The sequence below is a fragment of the Arvicola amphibius genome, chromosome 7, assembly GCF_903992535.2.
Source record: "Arvicola amphibius chromosome 7, mArvAmp1.2, whole genome shotgun sequence".
NCBI classification, from domain to species: domain Eukaryota; kingdom Metazoa; phylum Chordata; class Mammalia; order Rodentia; family Cricetidae; genus Arvicola; species Arvicola amphibius.
The window spans coordinates 91,704,751-91,722,416 of NC_052053.1; the positions used below are offsets into that span (position 1 = coordinate 91,704,751).

At 45.1% G+C, this 17,666-nt stretch overlaps 2 protein-coding genes across 5 annotated transcripts in view; one reads left to right on the forward strand and one right to left on the reverse strand.

Moving 5' to 3' along the window:
* Positions 1–4,406: 4,406 nt before the first annotated feature.
* Samd15 (sterile alpha motif domain containing 15) lies at positions 4,407–16,245 on the reverse strand. The gene is made up of 3 exons (XM_038336615.1): positions 14,173–16,245; positions 12,994–13,092; positions 4,407–4,964 (listed from the first exon to the last, which is right to left on the reverse strand). The coding sequence occupies exons 1-3, from the start codon at positions 16,033–16,035 to the stop codon at positions 4,641–4,643; spliced, it is 2,286 nt and encodes a 761-aa protein (XP_038192543.1). The 5' UTR covers positions 16,036–16,245; the 3' UTR covers positions 4,407–4,640.
* Positions 16,246–16,376: 131 nt separating this feature from the next.
* Positions 16,377–17,666, forward strand: part of Tmed8 (transmembrane p24 trafficking protein family member 8) — a 30,312-nt gene continuing 29,022 nt past the window's right edge. For 3 of the 4 annotated variants that reach the window (XM_038336616.1, XM_038336618.1, XM_038336617.1), the window contains exon 1: positions 16,377–16,533. In XM_038336616.1, the coding sequence (XP_038192544.1) occupies positions 16,416–16,533 (118 nt within the window). In that variant the 5' untranslated portion in view covers positions 16,377–16,415. The remainder of the gene's footprint in view (positions 16,534–17,666) is intronic. The other variant, XM_038336619.1, reaches the window with a different exon arrangement.

Here is a 17,666-nt window from a genome sequence, read left to right on the forward strand (position 1 = left end):
ATAGAGGAGACCATGTCCTCAAAAAAACAAAAACAAAAACAAAAACAAACAAACAACAAAAAAAAAACACCAGGGCTGGAGAGATGGCTCAGAGGTTAAGAGCACTGGCTGCTCTTCCAGAGGTCCTGAGTTCAATTCCCAGCAACCACATGGTGGCTCACAGCCATCTGTAATGAGATCTGGTGCCCTCTTCTGGTAAGTAGGTACATGCAACCAGAACACTGTATATATAATAAATTAGTGAAAAACAAAACAAGAACACATACATACAAAAAAAAAAAAAGGCTCAGTAAGTAATGGTGATTGCTACCCCATCATACAAGCCAGATGACCTGAGTTTGTTCAACAGAGTCCAGGTAAAGGTGGAATGAGAGAGCCAGTTCCACAAAGTCATTCTTTCACCTCCACACATGTTGATGACGCGCAAACCCCACACACATTACATACACAAGTTTTAAAAAATTTAAAAGCAGCGAGGCCAAGAGAAAAAGAATAGCTAAGCTTTACTGCTATAAAGGAAGCAGCCGGGTTTGGGAGGTGGAGGCAGGAGAATTCAGTCTTCCTTGACTACATAGCAAGGTCCAGCCAGTCTGTGCTACATTACAGTCCTGAAGTAGCAATGAAAATAATCTTATGGTGTGGGTCACCACATCATGAGGAATTGTGTTAAAGAGTGGAAACATTAGGGAGATTGAAAGAATGTTTTCTCCATTTGGATATAGATAATTCACCTGTATTAAAAGACTGCACCTGCCTATTTAAGAGAGGGCTCTGTCCCTGCAAGTTCTTAGCAGCTGCCTGTGCTGTGCTGCCAGTCTCATGCCTGTTCAAGAATGAAACAGCTTTTTTTTTTTTTTTAGTGAACTACTGAAGTTTAATTAGGATTACCTACAAAAGCATGAGTGAGGGGGAACCTTTGGAACAAGGGCCGTGGCTATATACCACTGAAGGAACTGCCCCTCCTTCTGCAGTAAATATCAGTGCCTGTGGACCCTCAGGGAAGGGTGGGGTCTTCTGTGCAAGCCCTCCCTACACGATGGGAAGCTGCTCGTTTTAAAGGTGAATTTTAGCTTCTCCATGGCCAGGCTCTGTGGAACACACTGCTCCATGGCTATACCTTTGTCTTGCTGTTCTTAACCTGCCATCTATATGTGTTTCTGATATTCTCTCACCACGTGGGGAATACCTGGCATTTTCTAATTCAGCCTTCCTGTGTTTATAGTTCTAAGCACCGCAGATATCGTGCGATGGCTTCTGGTGCAAGGCCCGCATTGGTTTTGTTTCTTGGTAAGTGCAGAAATGCGGTCTTTTTTTCCCACAGTCACGTGGTTTCCTCCCTTCCAAGACTTAGGTATGTCTTATACAAATTTCCATGTGGTAGCATTTTGATTCATATTCTCTTTCCATATATATATATATATATATATATATATATATATATATACACACACACACATATATATATATACACACACACACACACACACACACACACGCATATGTGTGTACATATACATGTATATGTATTAGTGTTTTTTGTCATGGGTGTCTGGTTCCCTGGAACTGGAGCTACAGACAGTTGTGAGCTGTTATGTGGATGCTGGGAAGGGAACCCAGGTCCTCGGGATTCCCTTCCAGTCAGTGCTCTTAACTGCTGAGCCTTCTCTCCAGCCCCCTATTCTTTCTTATTTACTGATCAAATGCTTGCACATCTATCAATTGGATCTTCTTCTAAGGTCATTACTTTTAGTATTTTTTAACTTTAACTTTTAGTATTTTTTTAACTTTATTTTTCAGGAAGCACAAGCTTTCCTGAAAGACACTTTCAAAACTGGGCTCTTTTCCAGGAAAAGTCCGCAGTAGCCCAGACAGGCACTGCATGGGCATCTTTCTCCTTACAATTACTACTTGTGAAATTAGGAGGCACTTAAAACAAAGATGTGTGTGTGTGTGTGTGTGTGTGTGTGCGCGCGTGTGCGTGTGCGCACGTGTGTATGCAAGCATATGCCATGTGTGCAGGCGCCCGTGGAGGCCCTAAGAGAGCATCAGATCCCTTGGAGATGGAGCTGTACTGAGTGAGCCCTCTCTCCAGCTCCAGAAGGTAATTTTTTTTAAATAATTTTTTATATGTATGAGTGGTTTGCCTGCCTGTATGTGCACGTGTGCCTGGTGCCCAAGGCAGATAGGAGTCAGGTCCTCTGGAGCTGGAGTTTGAAGGGGTTGTGGGTGCTGGGAACTGAACCTAGACCCTTTGTGGAGCAGCTCCTACTCGTGGAGCCATCTCTCCAGCCCAGGAAGGCAGTCGCTCTACGACTGCTCTGCCTTTGGAGTTACAGTGAGCCTTCCTTGGAAGAAATAATAGTTTTTGGTTTTTTGATTTTTTGGAGAATTTTTATGAACACTGTAATTTCTGACAGGTTTGTCATATTTAACATTTTCTCATGTGATGGAGGTGGGTCTTCTATCAATCTTGATTTCATTGGTTAATTAATAAAGAAAACTGCTTGGCCTAATAGGTTAGAACATAGGTGGGTGGAGTAGACAGAACAGGAAGAAGGAAGTGAGGTAGATGGCTCAGTCAGATGCCACGCCTCTCCTAAGTTAGTCAGACTGCCGTGCCTCTCCTCAGGGAGAGAGATACGATGAAGCCAGCCACCAGGTCAGATGTGCTGAATCTTTCCCGGTAAGACACCATTCGTGGTGTTACAAAGATTATTAGATATGGGTTAGTCAAGATGTGAGTAAGAGGCTGAAAATAATGGGCCAGGCAGTGTTTAAAAGAATACAGTTTCCGTGTAATTATTTTGGGTAAAGCTAGCCGGTGGCCATGAGCCGGGCGGCAGGAACACAGCCCGCAGCTCATCACTACACTCATGCTTTTGCAAAAACAGAAGCCCTGAGGAATGCATCTTTTCTCACAAATATCTTTTAAATAGTGTGTGTGTGTGTGTGCATGTGTGTGTGCTACATGTGTGTAAGTGCAGTATGCACGTAGACATCAGTGCTACCTTTGGGGACTTGGTTGTCCCCTCCTGCTATGGGCTCTCGGGATCTGACTCGGGCCTCCAGGCTTATATGGCACTAGCTTTTACCCACTAGGCCTTCCTGACCTTCTCTATCACTCCTCTTGTCCACTGCTGGTTCTTCAGCCATTTCTTACATATGTGAAAATGGAGGATTATTTATCCTGGTCGAGTCTCAGCGGCCTTTCTGTCTGACTACATGATTAAGCCTTTTGTGCTTTACCCTGGCCTGTTCTAAACCTGGCTCTGCTGATTTGAATGTTTGCACATCCCTGATCCTTTCCACCTGGTTTGGAAAGGACTCAGTCTCTGAGCGAGCGAGGCAGCGATGAGGATGTTTCTCAGGCTCTTCTGTCATTTGTCCATTTACTTGCACTATTTAAATCAACCCCAGTGTAAACAAACAGAAGACTGCAGAGACCTCGGAGTGCCATGGTCCTTCTCATCTTCTCTTCCTGCTCTGAGCATGCAGGACTTTCCCAGGCCCGGCTTAGCTCTTCCTTCCTGAAGCTGCTTATTGTCACCGTCAAGCCCTGCGTTCTTCCACTGCCGCCACTAGTTACCTGGTTCTTGTTTCTGGCTCCATTGCTCCTTCTTTGGATGGTAAACTGGGGAGACAAAAAACACTCTGGAAGCTGACTGATATTTGGGGATTATTTTAAGCTCCTTCTTAAAAATAAAAATGTCTAGCTGGGCAGTGGTGGCACACGCCTTTAATCCTGGCACTCGAGAGGCAGAGGCAGGCGGATCTCTGAGTTTGAGGCTAGCCTGGTCTACAGAATGAGTGCCAGGACAGCCAGGGCTACACAGAGAAACCGTGTCTCGAAAACCAAATAAAAAAAATAAATAAAAGTCTTCTTTACTATAAGCATGCTTGCCTGCATGAGTTTGGAAGACCACAGCTGTCAGATGCTCACGGACACCAGCAGTGAGCCTTGAATCCCCTGGCAGGGGAGTTCCGGGTGGCTGTGTACCTGGATGAGGGCAAGAGCACCAGGGTCCTTCCACAGCACAGCCAGCACTCTGAACTGCTGAGCCGCTCTCCAGTCCCTCTGCCTTCATTTTGATTCTCAGAATCACTCTAATCAGACTAAGATGTAGCACAGTTTCTATCTTAGTATAAAATGATAATCATTCTCATCTGACGTAGGCCAGGGATCATCAGGCCCAGACTGTTGAGCATACAGGAGTGTGGGTGACCCTGAATCTGCAGAATCTGCAGCATCACTGCAAAGCCCCACCCCATCTTATAAGCAGCATCATAGAATCCCTGAAAGAGATTTTTTAAAACCATTTTATTTATGTGGCTTTCTGAGACATGTTATGTGTCTCAGACTGGCCTCAGATTCACGATCCTCCAGCCTAGTTCCTAGGATTCGAGGTATGTACTTGCAGAGACTTTTCAGTTATCATTTCTCTAATAAATCTTAGTACTGGGTGTATTCAAATTCAACACAAATTCTGAAAATTATGTAGGAAGATAAATATCGTTAGCTTTAACAGAGAGAAGAGGCTGTGAGTCAGACCGGAGCCAGCATTCCTGAGTCTCATCCTCGATGAAAAGGAGAAACCCGAGAAAGACCACGCCCTTTGCCCCAACTAATTTAGTTTGATATTTCAAGTTGAATGAAAAGGTTTTCTCTGCTGCTCCTTGCCCAGCAGCGCCCACTCTTTTCCATAGCTCGTGTTTTGCAGTAATGCTGCATTGTTTTCTTCCTGGCTGTGCTCTGGCAGTGAGGACTCATGGTTGTCCACGGCATCCAACTCCTCCAACCCTGCCGCTTTAACAAATTCAGACAAGGTCAGGGAGTCGGATTTGACTCCACTGTGACCCTTCTGCTCTAAGAACAAGCCGATGTTGTCCCTGTAGGGAAGGCGGATGCTGCGGCTGAACCGCGGCTCTTCGATTCCCAGAAGCTCTCGAGTATGCCGAGATATCGTCTGAAACGAAAGGATATTTTAGAGGGACTAACTTGAAAAGACAAGGAAATGAAAGCTTTATTCAATGTTGCCATGTCTCTTCAATACTAAGAAATTATTTCAGTGAGCGAACAGAGTGAGAAAAAACCAAATGGCTTACTAAACTGACCTAATAAAACTTTTTTTTTTCGGAGACAAGGTTTCTCTGTGTAACCCTAGCTGTCTGGAACTTGATCTGTAGATCAAGTTGGCCTCAAACTCAGAGAGATCCTCCTGCCTCTGCCTCCCGAGTGCTGGGATTAAAGTCATGTAACATTATGCCCAGCTAAAACTAAACTGTTAAGCGCTGAATCCTCTAGGAGTGCTGGGATTACATGAATGAGCCACACCCAGCGTTTGTGCAATGTTTTGGAAAAGATAAAATTAACAAGGACAAATAGATGATTGCCAAGAATCAGAATCTAAGGATGGGCTGACAATGATGGGGACCCAGAAGAAGTTTGAATTCCAGGGAGCTGTTTCATATGGTGCTCTAAGCATTTATTGACATCCACAGACTTGCACACAACAAAGAATGACTTCACCATATGACACTGTGAACAGTCGGTGTTGGGAGACTAGGTCGGAATACAGGTAAGGACAGTTACAAACTTAGGCTGTAACTACTCTGAAATGGGTAGAAAGAGGCAATGTAAGTTACTTTAACTTTAGAAAATAGTGTATAGATACTGTGTCTTTTTTTTTTGGCTTTTGGCTTTTGGTTTTTTGAGACAGGGGTTCTCTGTAGCTTTGGAGCCTGGAGCTTGTCCTGGAACTAGCTCTTGTAGACCAGGCTGGCCTCAAACTCACAGAGATCCGCCTGCCTCTGCCTCCCAAGTGCTGGGATTAAAGACGTGTGCCACCACTGCTTGGCAAATCTTTTTTTCATATATATATGAAAGTGCTCTTTCTGCTTGTGCAACTTTATAAGAGGAGGGCATCGGATCCTACTATAGATCATTGTGAGCCACCATGTGGGTGTTGGAAATTGAACAGGACCTCTGGAGGCGCAGCCAGTGCCCTTAACCACAGAGAGCATCTCTCCAGTCCAATACTGTAAGTCTTAAAGCCAAAAAAGTGAACACAACATTATACTTTACTTGGTAGAATTATCTCTTAAATGGACACATGCTTCTGTATGGAAAGAGCCAGGCTTCTCACGATCATAAAAAGTTATAAATAAGCAATAGGGCTTGGAGCTATGAAGGCTGGAAAGGCTAGAACAAACCTAGGCTGTGAAGAGTCAGAGAGGCAAGTATGTGTATATTTTTTAAAATATTTATTATTATGTATACAATATTCTGTCTGTGTGTGTGTCTGCAGGCCAGAAGAGGGCACCAGACCTCATTACAGATGGTTGTGAGCCACCATGTAGTTGCTGGGAATTGAACTCAGGACCTTTGGAAGAGCAGGCAACGCTCTTAACCGCTGAGCCATCTTTCCAACCCCAGTATGTGTATGTTATCTCAAATACAGGTAGATCTCAAAACAGACATTTGCATAATGGAATTGAGACTACTTGGAAGAATGACACTTCAGTAGCAATATGCACAACCTGTGCCCACATTAAATATTCTCTGATAAAATAACCAGAGCTTTGTGGAGATATGGTTGTTTAGGGCTGTAAGGAGGAAAAGCAAAACAAGACTGAAGTTTCCTGTAGTCCCAGAAGTAGGGAAACACTTCCTGGGAGGAGGGGCGTGTCACAAGAAGACGATTCAATCCAAACAGCACCCAGTAATCAAAGATGGGACTTTTTTTTGAGCGAAAAAGCAAATAATGATCATTCTGCTTTGTAATCCAAATAATAACTGACCGTGAAACCAAACTGATAGAGATGAGGAAATGGATTTTTTAAGTGAGGGAAAAGGAACTGTAGAAAACTTTCCTATGGAAGCATTCCAACCAAACACAGAAGGAATGAAGGGGGAGATCATCATTAAAGTGACAGGGTGGTAACCGTGCAGGCAACCTTTCATGACAAATGCTAACGTCGGTGGCAAAGTCCTGAGGCGGAGCAGGACGTTTACACAGCTTCAGATCATATCTCTGGCAACGTACTTGTCACTGCAGTAGTTTTACTATATAAGTCCATACTTTTCAATATTCCTCTCTCCAGGGGTGGAGCTTAATTCCCCTCCCCATGAATGCTAGCTAGACTTAGCACTTCATTTCTCAAAGCAGAACACACAAGGAAACAGTGACTCTACATGGAGAAAGCCTGGCCGACACCACCTGCGAGTGGTGTTTTCATGTTTCCAGTAATAAACCCTTGACACTGAGTCCCCAGATCTGTGATAGCCCCTCCCCACCCACAACTTTAGTCTCATGTGAGAAAGATTAGAGTAACTAAAATCGAGGGAAATTCACACAACACCTGATCACTACCCTTCAAAAGCTTCAAGGTTATGAAAAATCAGAAAACTATCCCAGATAACATTCATCATAGTGCCCAAGAAAAAATCAGTGTCAACAACACAGAATTTGAATAAGATCCATTATTTAATAAACACATACCATAACTGTGTAAGACGTTGACATTAGAAGCTGGTTTAAGTGTATGTGGACCTGGAGAGGTGAGTCAGCAGTTTACAGTCAGGGCTGGGTTCCCAGCAGCCACAGCAGAAGCTCAGGATCATCACCTGGTAACTCTAGCTCCCTAAGGGTGCACGCGCTCATGTGCAAACATAATAATTATATATAAAACAAAATCCTTTCAAAAATTAGTATGAAAAAGAAAGCGTTGGGGAAATGAGTCGGTGGCCTTGCTGCTCTTACAACACCCATGTTGGGTGGCTCCACCACCTGGAATTCCAGCTCCAGATCTGATGCTTTCTTCTGACATTCACAAGCAAACACGCATGTGCACACACACACACACACACACACACACACACACACACACACATAAAGATAAAAACCTTTAAAAAAAATTTATAAAAGAACACCCTTTGTTCTTCCAGGGGACCCGAATTTGGTTCCCAATACCCATGTCCTGTGGCTCTCAACCACCTGGAACTCCAGCTCCAGGTGCCAAGCACTCAGGTGCCCTTTTCTGGCCTCTGTGGTCACCTGTCCCTTTCCCCATACTGGACCTACACACACACACACACACACACACACACACACACACACACACACACACACAGAGTGTGTGAACAAATTAAAAATTCTTTTAAAATGAAAAACTGTCTAGTGACAATTACTGATATGTAGCTGTGAATCTGCTACCTAAATAGTTTACAGTAAGGCAAATATACTAAAGCTGCCGAGACTGTGTTTGGACTGATTGGTTGTAACGACACAGGGTCTCATTGTAAGAGCTAGTCTTACTTGAAACGCTATGTATTGGAGGCTAGCCTTGAACTCATCAATATCCTACCTTTCTTAGACTCCCTAGTGCTGGAGTTACAGGCATGAACCCCTATGCCTGACTAGAGCCATTCACAGTTCCTGGTTCAAGGATATACTTTAGAATCATAAATAATTCATCCTAGATAAGCAGTTCACTTACATTATTCTCCAAAGGTTTGTCACAGAGTTCTGAGACTCTTTTGTGTTACTGTTCAATACTGTGAACCCAGGACTTCACATATGTTTTAATACTGTAAACCTCCCTTTTAATTTTGTTTTGAGACAGGGTCTCACTAAGTCACCCAGGCTGGCTTTGAGCTACTCAGCTTTCTGAGTAGCTGGAAAAGTAAGTACCACCACATCTTCCTTGGGGAATCATTTTCCAAGAGAGAGGAAAGACGCAAGTGTGCTATTCTTTTGTCTAACCTCCCCTTAGAATAAACAAGACCGACTGATGTAAGCGCAGCTCTGAGGGAAATGTGGATGTGTTGGTTGCTATAATCACAGCAGTGGAGTTAAAAGTGCTTCGTGTTGGGGCTGGAAGTGTAGCTTAGTGGTAGGGTGACTGCCTGGCATGCTTAAGGCCTCGAGTCCAGAATCCCAGCACTGCAAAACCAAACCAAGCAAGCAAGAAACAAGCAAACAGATCTGTCTGTAAGGAGGCTGGCAATAGCTAACTACTCATGCCAGCTGTGGCAGATAATGCTGATAATCCTAGCATTTAAAGCATGGCCGAAGGATTTCCAAGAGTTGCAGGCTAGTCTGGGCTACACAGTGAGTTCCAGGCTAGCCCAGACATTGTCTCAGAAAAGAGAAGCCCTTCAAAAATTAAAAAAAAGTATGGTCTCTAGGACGCTAATGTGTGTCTTAGTCTGAGGTTAGCTTTTTGGTGCATTCCCGTGTGTCAAATAACCCTATGCCACTACTGAATGTCTTGAGTTTTATGTTGCTCTAGTGACATCAAGAAGAAGCCACATTTTCCTGATGACTTACACAAGTATGCCAAAGTTTGCATATTAAAACTTTTTGAGATAAAAGGATTAGCAGTTGACTCATCATTTACTTGGAGGATTTCATTAGATTTTGAAGACCTCTTTTTTTTTTTTTGGTTTTTTTCAAGACAGGGTTTCCCTGTAGTTTCTAGAGCCTGTCCTGGAACTAGCTCTTGTTGACCAGGCCTCGAACTCAGAGATCCGCCTGCCTCTGCCTCCCGAGTGCTGGGATTAAAGGCGTGCGCCACCACCGCCCGGCATTGAAGACCTCTTGTTACTTGCCCAGGATCAGGATTCTGACTACAGCCCATGGATATGATTTCTTTGGAATCAGAACGTTGAGTGAGCAACATGACTTTGGTGGACTCAATGTTTTCTCATGACGAAGAGCAGAAATTCTTGGTACTTAAATGTTGCAGGACTTTGGTTACCAGGGAAAACCAGGAGTCAGCTGCTGGAGTGAAGGTCGGCTAGCTCAGAGGGGCAGGAAAGCACTTGGCTGACCTTCCTCCTCCGCCCATGTCCCTCGCTTCCTCCCTCCCCCATCCTCCCCACTGCCTCTTACTCTCTGTTTTTTCCTGTCAACTGTTGCTTGCTCTGCCTTTTAACCTATGGTTGATTCTATTTAATCCTGTTTACAATATTCAAGCAGAAAGCTCTTGGGTTAAAGCTGTGTGCTAGGGCTGAGCCACAGCACAACTAGAAACAGGTTTTCCCAGTAAATGCAGTCTCGGGGTTGACAATGTGACCACACATCCTGTACACTCTAGGTAGATGTTGGAGTCACAGGCAAGAATGTATCACTCTTTTAACATAAAAAGAATAGTCGTTTGATCTTGAGATCTTGGCAGCCATGTGAAGGCAAGGTTGGAAATACCATATATGGTAAGTGGGCTTGTCTATGCTATGTACATGGAAGTTTGTGGCAATCAGAATATTCATTTAGAGAGGCAGAGCATGAATCCCAGAAAGCATTTAAATTCTGATCTTATCTGAGTGATCTTTTGCCCAGGACTCAGTCTTCTCTCCTGAGGATTAGATGGATCCATGTTTAGCACTTACCACATGCTAAGTGCTCAGCAAAGCACAGCAATTAGCTGAATAAATGAGCTGAATGTTCAGTTAGGACTCCATGTCTTAATTGTTCAGGGACTTTCTAATTGTCAGAGAAAGACTTGAATATTAACAAGTGTATTTTTCTTTTCTGAGTCATATGATTTGCAGAAGAATATGGTCCTAAAACTTGATGAAGAGTTGTGTTGTTGGCTGGTTTTGCTCTTTTTTTCTCTTTTTCTCTTTACTCATGACTTTTTGAGGGGACCATCACCCAACTACCAAATAAATCATGGACATAGAGGCTTAATTCTTAATTATAATATAGTTTATAATTATAATTATAAACACTCAGCCTTAGCTTGGCTTATTTCTAGTCAGCTTTTCTTAAATTATCCTGTCTATCTTTTGCCTCTGAGCTTTTAACCTTTCTGTATTTCTGTATGTCTTTCTTTCCTTCTTACTCTGTGGGTGGCTGGGTGGCTGGGCGGCTGGCCCCCAGACCTCCTCCTCCTCTCCAGACTTCCCCATTTATTTATGCTCTCTTCTTGCCAGCCCTACCTATCTTTTTTCTTGCCTTGCTATTGGCCATTCAGCTCTTTATTAGACCATCAGTGGTTTTAGACCACTGAGGTGTTGTTTAGGCAAAAAATTCATAGCTTCAGAGTTAAACAAATGTTCCAGAGCATAAACAAATGTAACACACCTTAAAATGATATTCTATATCAGAGTTGTAGGAAACATGTCCCAGAATCTTTCATTTTAATTAAAAAACTTGGAGGGTTGTCTTAGTCACTGCTGTATTCCTGTGAAGAGACAGCACGACCACAGCAGCTGTTATAAAATAAAACATTTAGAAGGGCGGTGGTGGCTCACCTTTAGTCCCAGCGCTTGCGAGGCAGAGGGAGGCAGATCTCTTAGAGTTTGAGGCTAGCCTGGTCTAGAGTGAGTTCTGGTACAAGCTAGGGCTACACAGTTTTAAAAAACAAAAACAAAGCAAGACAAAAAGAAAGCATTTAATTGGGGGCTTGCTTACAGTTAGGAGATTTAGTCTATTATGGTCATGGTGGGGAGCATGGCAGCACGCAGGAAGAGATGGTGCTGGAGAGGTGGCTGAGAGTTCTGCATCCAGATCCACAGGCATCAGGCAGAGAGAGAGGCACTGGGCCTGGCTTGAGCTTTTGAAATTTCAAGGCTCATCCCCAGTGACACACTTCCTTTTACTATGCCAAGCCATTTAATCCTTCTCAAATAGTGCCATTCCTTAATGACTAAACATTTAAATATATGAGTTTATGGAGGTCACTCTTATTCAAACCATTCAATGGTAGAGACTAGGAACCTGTCTTTAAAAAAACTGAATCTGAGCTGGGTGGTGGTGGCACACACCTTTAATCCCAGTACTTGTAAGGCAGAGGCAGGTAGACCTCTGAAGTTAAGAGGCAGGAGAACTGCCTGATTTACAAAGCAAGTTCCAGGACAGTCAGGGCTACACAGAGAAACCCTGTTTCAGAAAATAAAAGAAACAAAACAAAACAAAAAAGAAACGGATGAAACCTAATGCATTTTTCTATTCCAAATAGTCTTCATTTCTAAAGAACCTTAAAAAAAAAAAACAAATCTAATTCTGAAAACCATGTTTAGAAACTACTGCAGAACAACGTTTATGGCCTTCCTATACTAAATAGACCATACTGTGTGTGTGTGTGTTGGGGGGGGGGTAAGTGCTACAGAAAAGGTTCCAAAGGAGTTATGTATGCTACACAGTGTAAGGCTGTTAAATACTACAAAAGGAAAGCATGCCCACGCACAGGAGACTGGCCAAGGACTAGTCAGTGCTCCATAGGTGAGGCCTATGTAACTTGTCTGAAAGCCAGGCAGCAAAGTAGGTAAGATACAGATAATGTTACATAAGCACCAAACAGGTATCGAAGACAGAAGACGTTACTGGGCGCTCTGGAAGAGAGGTTACTATGGGATAGCAATGTGAAGAACAATTTCCTGTGGAGATGAGGAGGAACCTGCCCTTAAAGGGCGATCATGTTCACATTCGCGGTACAAGGGCATGGAACCTGAGCGAAGACACAGAGGGGGCAGGCACAAGCAGGCAGGAGGCTGTGAGTTAGACCAGGCAATCTGGAGAAGACTCATGCAATTCAGTGGCAACCGGGAGAGAATGAATGTGGCTGGAGCCAACTTACCGAGGACCTGGAACCCTAAGCCAAGAGTTGGGACTGTTTTGCACCGTGGGATCAGAGAGGGTTTCTAAATAGTGTAGAAGTCATGGGAAACCAAGAGCCGAAACCCGGAACCCTCGAGTCCAGCAGGCTCACCAAGGAAGGCTAAGCGGGAAGGCAGGAAGCTACTGAGTGTTCTAGGTATGAGGCAGTAAGTCTAGAGAGTAGCAGTGAAGACAACCAGACAGTATAAGTGACACAGGAGGAAGTGACAGTTCTCACCTCTGTTGGGGTCAAAGCAGAGGGAGGAAGCCACCGCTAAAAGCTTGAGGGATGAGAGTACGGTGACACCATGAGCCAAAACAGGGTAAGAAGGATGGTCTGGGACAGACGGTAGGCAGTGCTCTCCACGAGGAACCCTACTACACATCTCACCTTCATGTCTTCAAAATCAGTTATCCCCATCTGAGGCAGGTTGCTGCAGTTCACGTAGATGAGTTTGGGACCATTGATGAAGTTTGCGGTGAAACACTCCTATTGGTACAAGAACAGCACTTACACACATACTACTATAACTGGAAGAAAAGAGGGACAAAACCACATTTAAAAAAAATAATAGCCAGGCAGTGGTGGCGCACGCCTTTAATCCCAGCACTCAGGAGGCAGAGGCAGGCGGATCTCTGTGAGTTCGAGGCCAGCCTGGTCTACAAGAGCTAGTTCCAGGACAGGCTCCAAAGCTACAGAGAAACCCTGTCTCAAAAAAACCAATAAATAAATAATAAATAAAATAATAAAAGTGCTGAGTTAAATTTCATGCTGTGGCTTCAATCTGCATGTTGTCACTAATTTTTTTGGGGGGGGGGTCAGAGCTAAGGAAAGGTGTTACTCTTGAGCCCAGGCTGACCTGGAACTCAGTTGATAACCAAGGCTGGCCTCCATCCTGTGGTGATCTGCCTGTCTCTGGTCTCCTAAGTGCTAGGATTACAAAGTTGAGCCACCATGCTCAGTCTTAAGGACATTTTGGAGTAAAGGTTTCAGATCCTGTGCTTTGTCACAACCTAATGTCAGAGTTGGCATCAGTAAATTAAGAAGCACATTCTATTTTTGATAAAGCCAATTTGGGCTGATAGCTAACAGGCATTAATACTCTGAAGTGATCATGCTACATATGATGTACTGGGCAGCCAGTTAAGAATGACAGCACAAATTCAGGGCAAGGGAGCTGCCACTGAGACATCTTGACAAAAATGCAGGAAGGCCTGATTTAGCCTATGTGTGTTAAAAATATAGATTTCTATGAAAAGAGGACTTTACACATTTTTTATCTTTATGCAGACAATGAACAGAATTATAATAATTTGGATGAATAGGAAAATCACATATAATCTTTTCTTCTAAAATACAATATAGATATATGTGATAGGGTAAACATGTATGTCTAATATGTGTTAATGCACTGGGTTCAGTCTTCACCACCACACACCCAAGACAGAAAAAGACACACACAATCCAAATTCACTTTCCCCAAAGTCCAGAACATATCTGCATTTCTAGTGAAAAGGAGGCAAGAGAACATCAGAGGATGTGCCTTCAAAAACCACTATTTCCATGTACCTTGTATTGAGGGAAGCCTAGCTCGCAAATCCACTCTGCAACATCCTCTGTGGTCCACTTAAGGTGTTCAAATGGTGGGCTCACACTTTTGTTGATCTTGGATCCATTAAGTCCCACTTTCTCCAACCCCTGGGGTAAAACCACAACTTTCTTTTCACTAACTGAATCTCTCAATTCTGTGCAAGACTCTGAAGCAGGATGGGTTAGAAGTACTTCATTGACGTCAGTCTGAAGCGCGCTGAGGAGTTCGTGAGATTCGTCATCGGTACCACCTGATTCAACACTTTCTCTGGAAGAGCCTACCATCGACTCATCTTCAGTTTTAGCCTTGTTAGTTTCTTTTTCTGCCATCTTTTTGTGATATTCGGGAAATACTAGCTCATCCTTGCCTACAGGATACTTAAGTTTGCTCGTTCCTGGCCTGTGGTCCTCGGGAAGTTCTGTAGCTGTCTTTCCTGGTTTGCGTTCATTGGATAACTCTAGCTCCTTGGTTGGTGCTGGTTGTGACTTCTCTTGCACTTCTGGTTTGGTCATCTGTGGTGGCCCTTGAACTGTTTCCTCAGTTGATTTTTGTAGTTTCTTCTTTGGCAAACCTGCGTCCATCTGTTCTTGTAGCACTGGGGCCTTCTCCTTACTTGACTTTACTAATGTTAACTTTGATTCCGACTTCTCACTTGATTTTCTCTGCTTTTCTTTTTGACCTGCTGGTTTCCTATCCTCTGATGGCTCTGGAACTTTCTCCTCAACTGACTTTTTCTGTGTCTCCCCCTGGACATCAGGTTTTATCTCTTTTGGGAGTCCCAGAACAGCCATTTCCAGTGTCTCTAGAATCTTTGCCTCAATAGAACTTTGTGTTTCTTTTGGAACTTCTGATGTCGCCCTTTCTGAGAGCTCTAGACTTGCTTCATCAATTGGTTTTCTCGATTCTTCCCCAGAAAGTTTGAGTTTTTCCAGTGGTGCTGGAACTTTCTCTTCAATTGACTGTTTTGGTTTCTGGCCCGGGAATTTTGGCTTAAACTGCTCAGGCTGCTGCTTGGTGCCTATCTGCTCTATGGACTTTATTCGAATCTCTTCTGGAGGCTTAATATCTGCTTCCTTGGTAGATTTTCTTAGTGTCTGGCCTGAAAACTCTGGCTTAGTCACCTCAGATGGCTCTGTACTTTTCTCTTCGGCTGACTCTTCTTGTGTCTTTGTAATTTCGGTCTTGGTCGTCTTTAATGGAGGTAGATCTTCCTCTTCAACCGATTTTCTTGGTTTTTCACTTGGAAAATCTGGTGTGTTTTGCTCTGGACCTATTTCTTCATCTCCCTTCCTATGTGATTGCTTTGGAACCTCCTGCCCAGTCTCTTCTGGTAAAGTCAGTATTTTCTCACTGCTCGTAGCCTCTGGAGTCTTGGTTTCTGTTGGTAGTTGTGTGTCTGTTTCTGCAGGTGGTTCTGTGAATAGTAAATCTACTGAAACATCTGGTGGTTGTAGGTCTGGCTCCTCATGTTTCTCACCCACTGGTACCTCCAAGTCCTCTCTTCCTGCTTCCCATGATGTCTCTAACTTCAACACTTCTGTTATCTCTGATTCAGTTTGGCTAGGCAGGTCCATGTTGGTCTCCTTGGGAATTTCTTCTTCGGGCATCCTGGACTCTTGCAGTACGTTTTCTGCACTCCCTGGCTTCCCCTCTTCAAAGTCATCTTCCTCAGTCTTAACTTTTTCTGGCTCTTGGTCGATCTCCGGGAGCATCTCAGGGGTTACCTCTACCACGGTATCTGATTTGGAATTATGCAATTTATGAGATCTAAGAGATTTAGTTCTTTTAGGCTCTTGAATTTCATATGGGTCAGAATCATAATCTTCTGGGACTTCGGCCATTACGCAGTCAATTGACGCGCCCAAGGCCTCCTAGCAACCTCAACTTCCGACAGCGTGTCTATGGATACCAAGATTTCCGGCGGTGTCTTCCTGACTCTTCCAGAGATTTTTGTCGAGCCTTACAAGAGTCGACCGTAAAAACAGGCGATCGAAAGCACGTAGTAAACCACCCCTCCCCGTTCCCCCGGTCGTCCACGTCGCCAGCTTCCACTGGCCAGAGCTCCGGCAGCTCCCCCCTCCCCACGCCGCCTCGCCGCTCCTTCCGGCCCCGGGCTCCGCTCGGCTCCGCTCGGCTCTTGGCTGCCGCGCTCGCTTTGCCTTCGGCTGTTTCCGGAGCCGCAAGCGGCTAGCTGCGGTGACGCTCCGCGCGCGGGCTGCAGATGTCGGACCGGCAGGCGGCTGAGGGGCCGGCCTTCTGGAGCCCCGCAGCTCGTCGAGAGTCGGCTGGAGGCGTCGGGGACCGACAGGGAGTGGAGGGGAGCCAGGCGGCCGCTTCAGGTACGCAAACGCCTGGGCTCTGGAAGGGTGGGTGCCGCTCGGCTCGGGGCCGCGCACGTCGGGCGACCCGTATCCCTACCGCTCCAGGTCATTTTCTACTCCGTTTCGAAACGTCTTGGTTCCTGTCCCGCTTCCTTTCTCAGACCAGCCGGGTTGGCAGTGCGGCTCTTTCCGCCGCACCTCCTTGGCGTCTGTCTGTGTCTGTGTCCCACCTCGGTTTGCACCGCGCTCACCTCCCGCCCCTGCCTTTGGCTCCGCGCGCGACCCCACCTCTGTCCTTCCAGGCTCGCCTCTCCGCGCGCTCCTGCTGGCGTCTTCCTGGTCGCCCGCCTTCCTCTGTCGGAGCCCCACTTTGCTGCGCCTAGGCCCCCGCGCCCAGCCGCGGTCCCCTGCATCCTTCAGTCTAAGAGAGATGGAGTAGAGCCAGAATTGGGAGGTTTTGAAGGAGCATCGTAGTCGGAGCAAAGGCAGGAACTAGAGGCTGCAGTAGAAATTTTGGAGATCTCTCTCATTCTCCGAGACTCACCCTCCTGTTGTGCCAGTGTGTCCATTTCAGGCCACACAAGTTCCTTCGTGTGAATTTACTTAAGTGTCTGAAGACTAAAGGGACGGTCTACCACGCTGTCACCTTTCAGCCTTGTGATCATCACAGGGGCGTGCCACTAAAAGGATACTCTAGAGGGGGAGCGATCTGGTCCCTTTAAGTAGCAAGTAACTGGTTTTTGAGCTCTGAAAGTGACTGAGGCACCGCCGTGGATCCTGGGTGCTTGGCTGGAGTGTGGTATCTCTGTTTTAATGACCTTGGACAAGTGGCTTAACTTCTAAACGCGTCTGAGTTTCCTCCTTTCTAAGATGTGGGTACTAAAAGTACCCGTGTCTCACAGCATTGGTGGGAGGGTTGTATGAGCCCCTGTGACTGAAGTACTTGATCTGAAACCCAAGATGCCCGCTGTACAAGGCAGTTGTCTGGAATGAGGATAAAGTCTGTTTTTGCTCGGCCGAATTGCCAGAGCTGCCGTAGAGGTATTCCTGAATGTCCCTTTCAGCATGTGCCCTCTATGCTTTTCTACATCTACCCTAAAATCTCCTATGCCGTGGTCTTGCTACATACACACATTGGTTTTTTTTTTTTT

What these genes read in the sequence shown, in the direction of transcription:
- Samd15 (XM_038336615.1), bottom strand. Translation starts at nt 16,035, where the DNA reads ATGGCCGAAGTCCCAGAAGATTATGATTCTGACCCATATGAAATTCAA. An exon ending in TAGGCTTCCCTCAATACAAG is followed by an intron (nt 13,093 to 14,172) that starts GTACATGGAAAT and finishes TTGTACCAATAG; the next exon opens with GAGTGTTTCACCGCAAACTT. An exon ending in CTGATTTTGAAGACATGAAG is followed by an intron (nt 4,965 to 12,993) that starts GTGAGATGTGTA and finishes CTTTCGTTTCAG; the next exon opens with ACGATATCTCGGCATACTCG.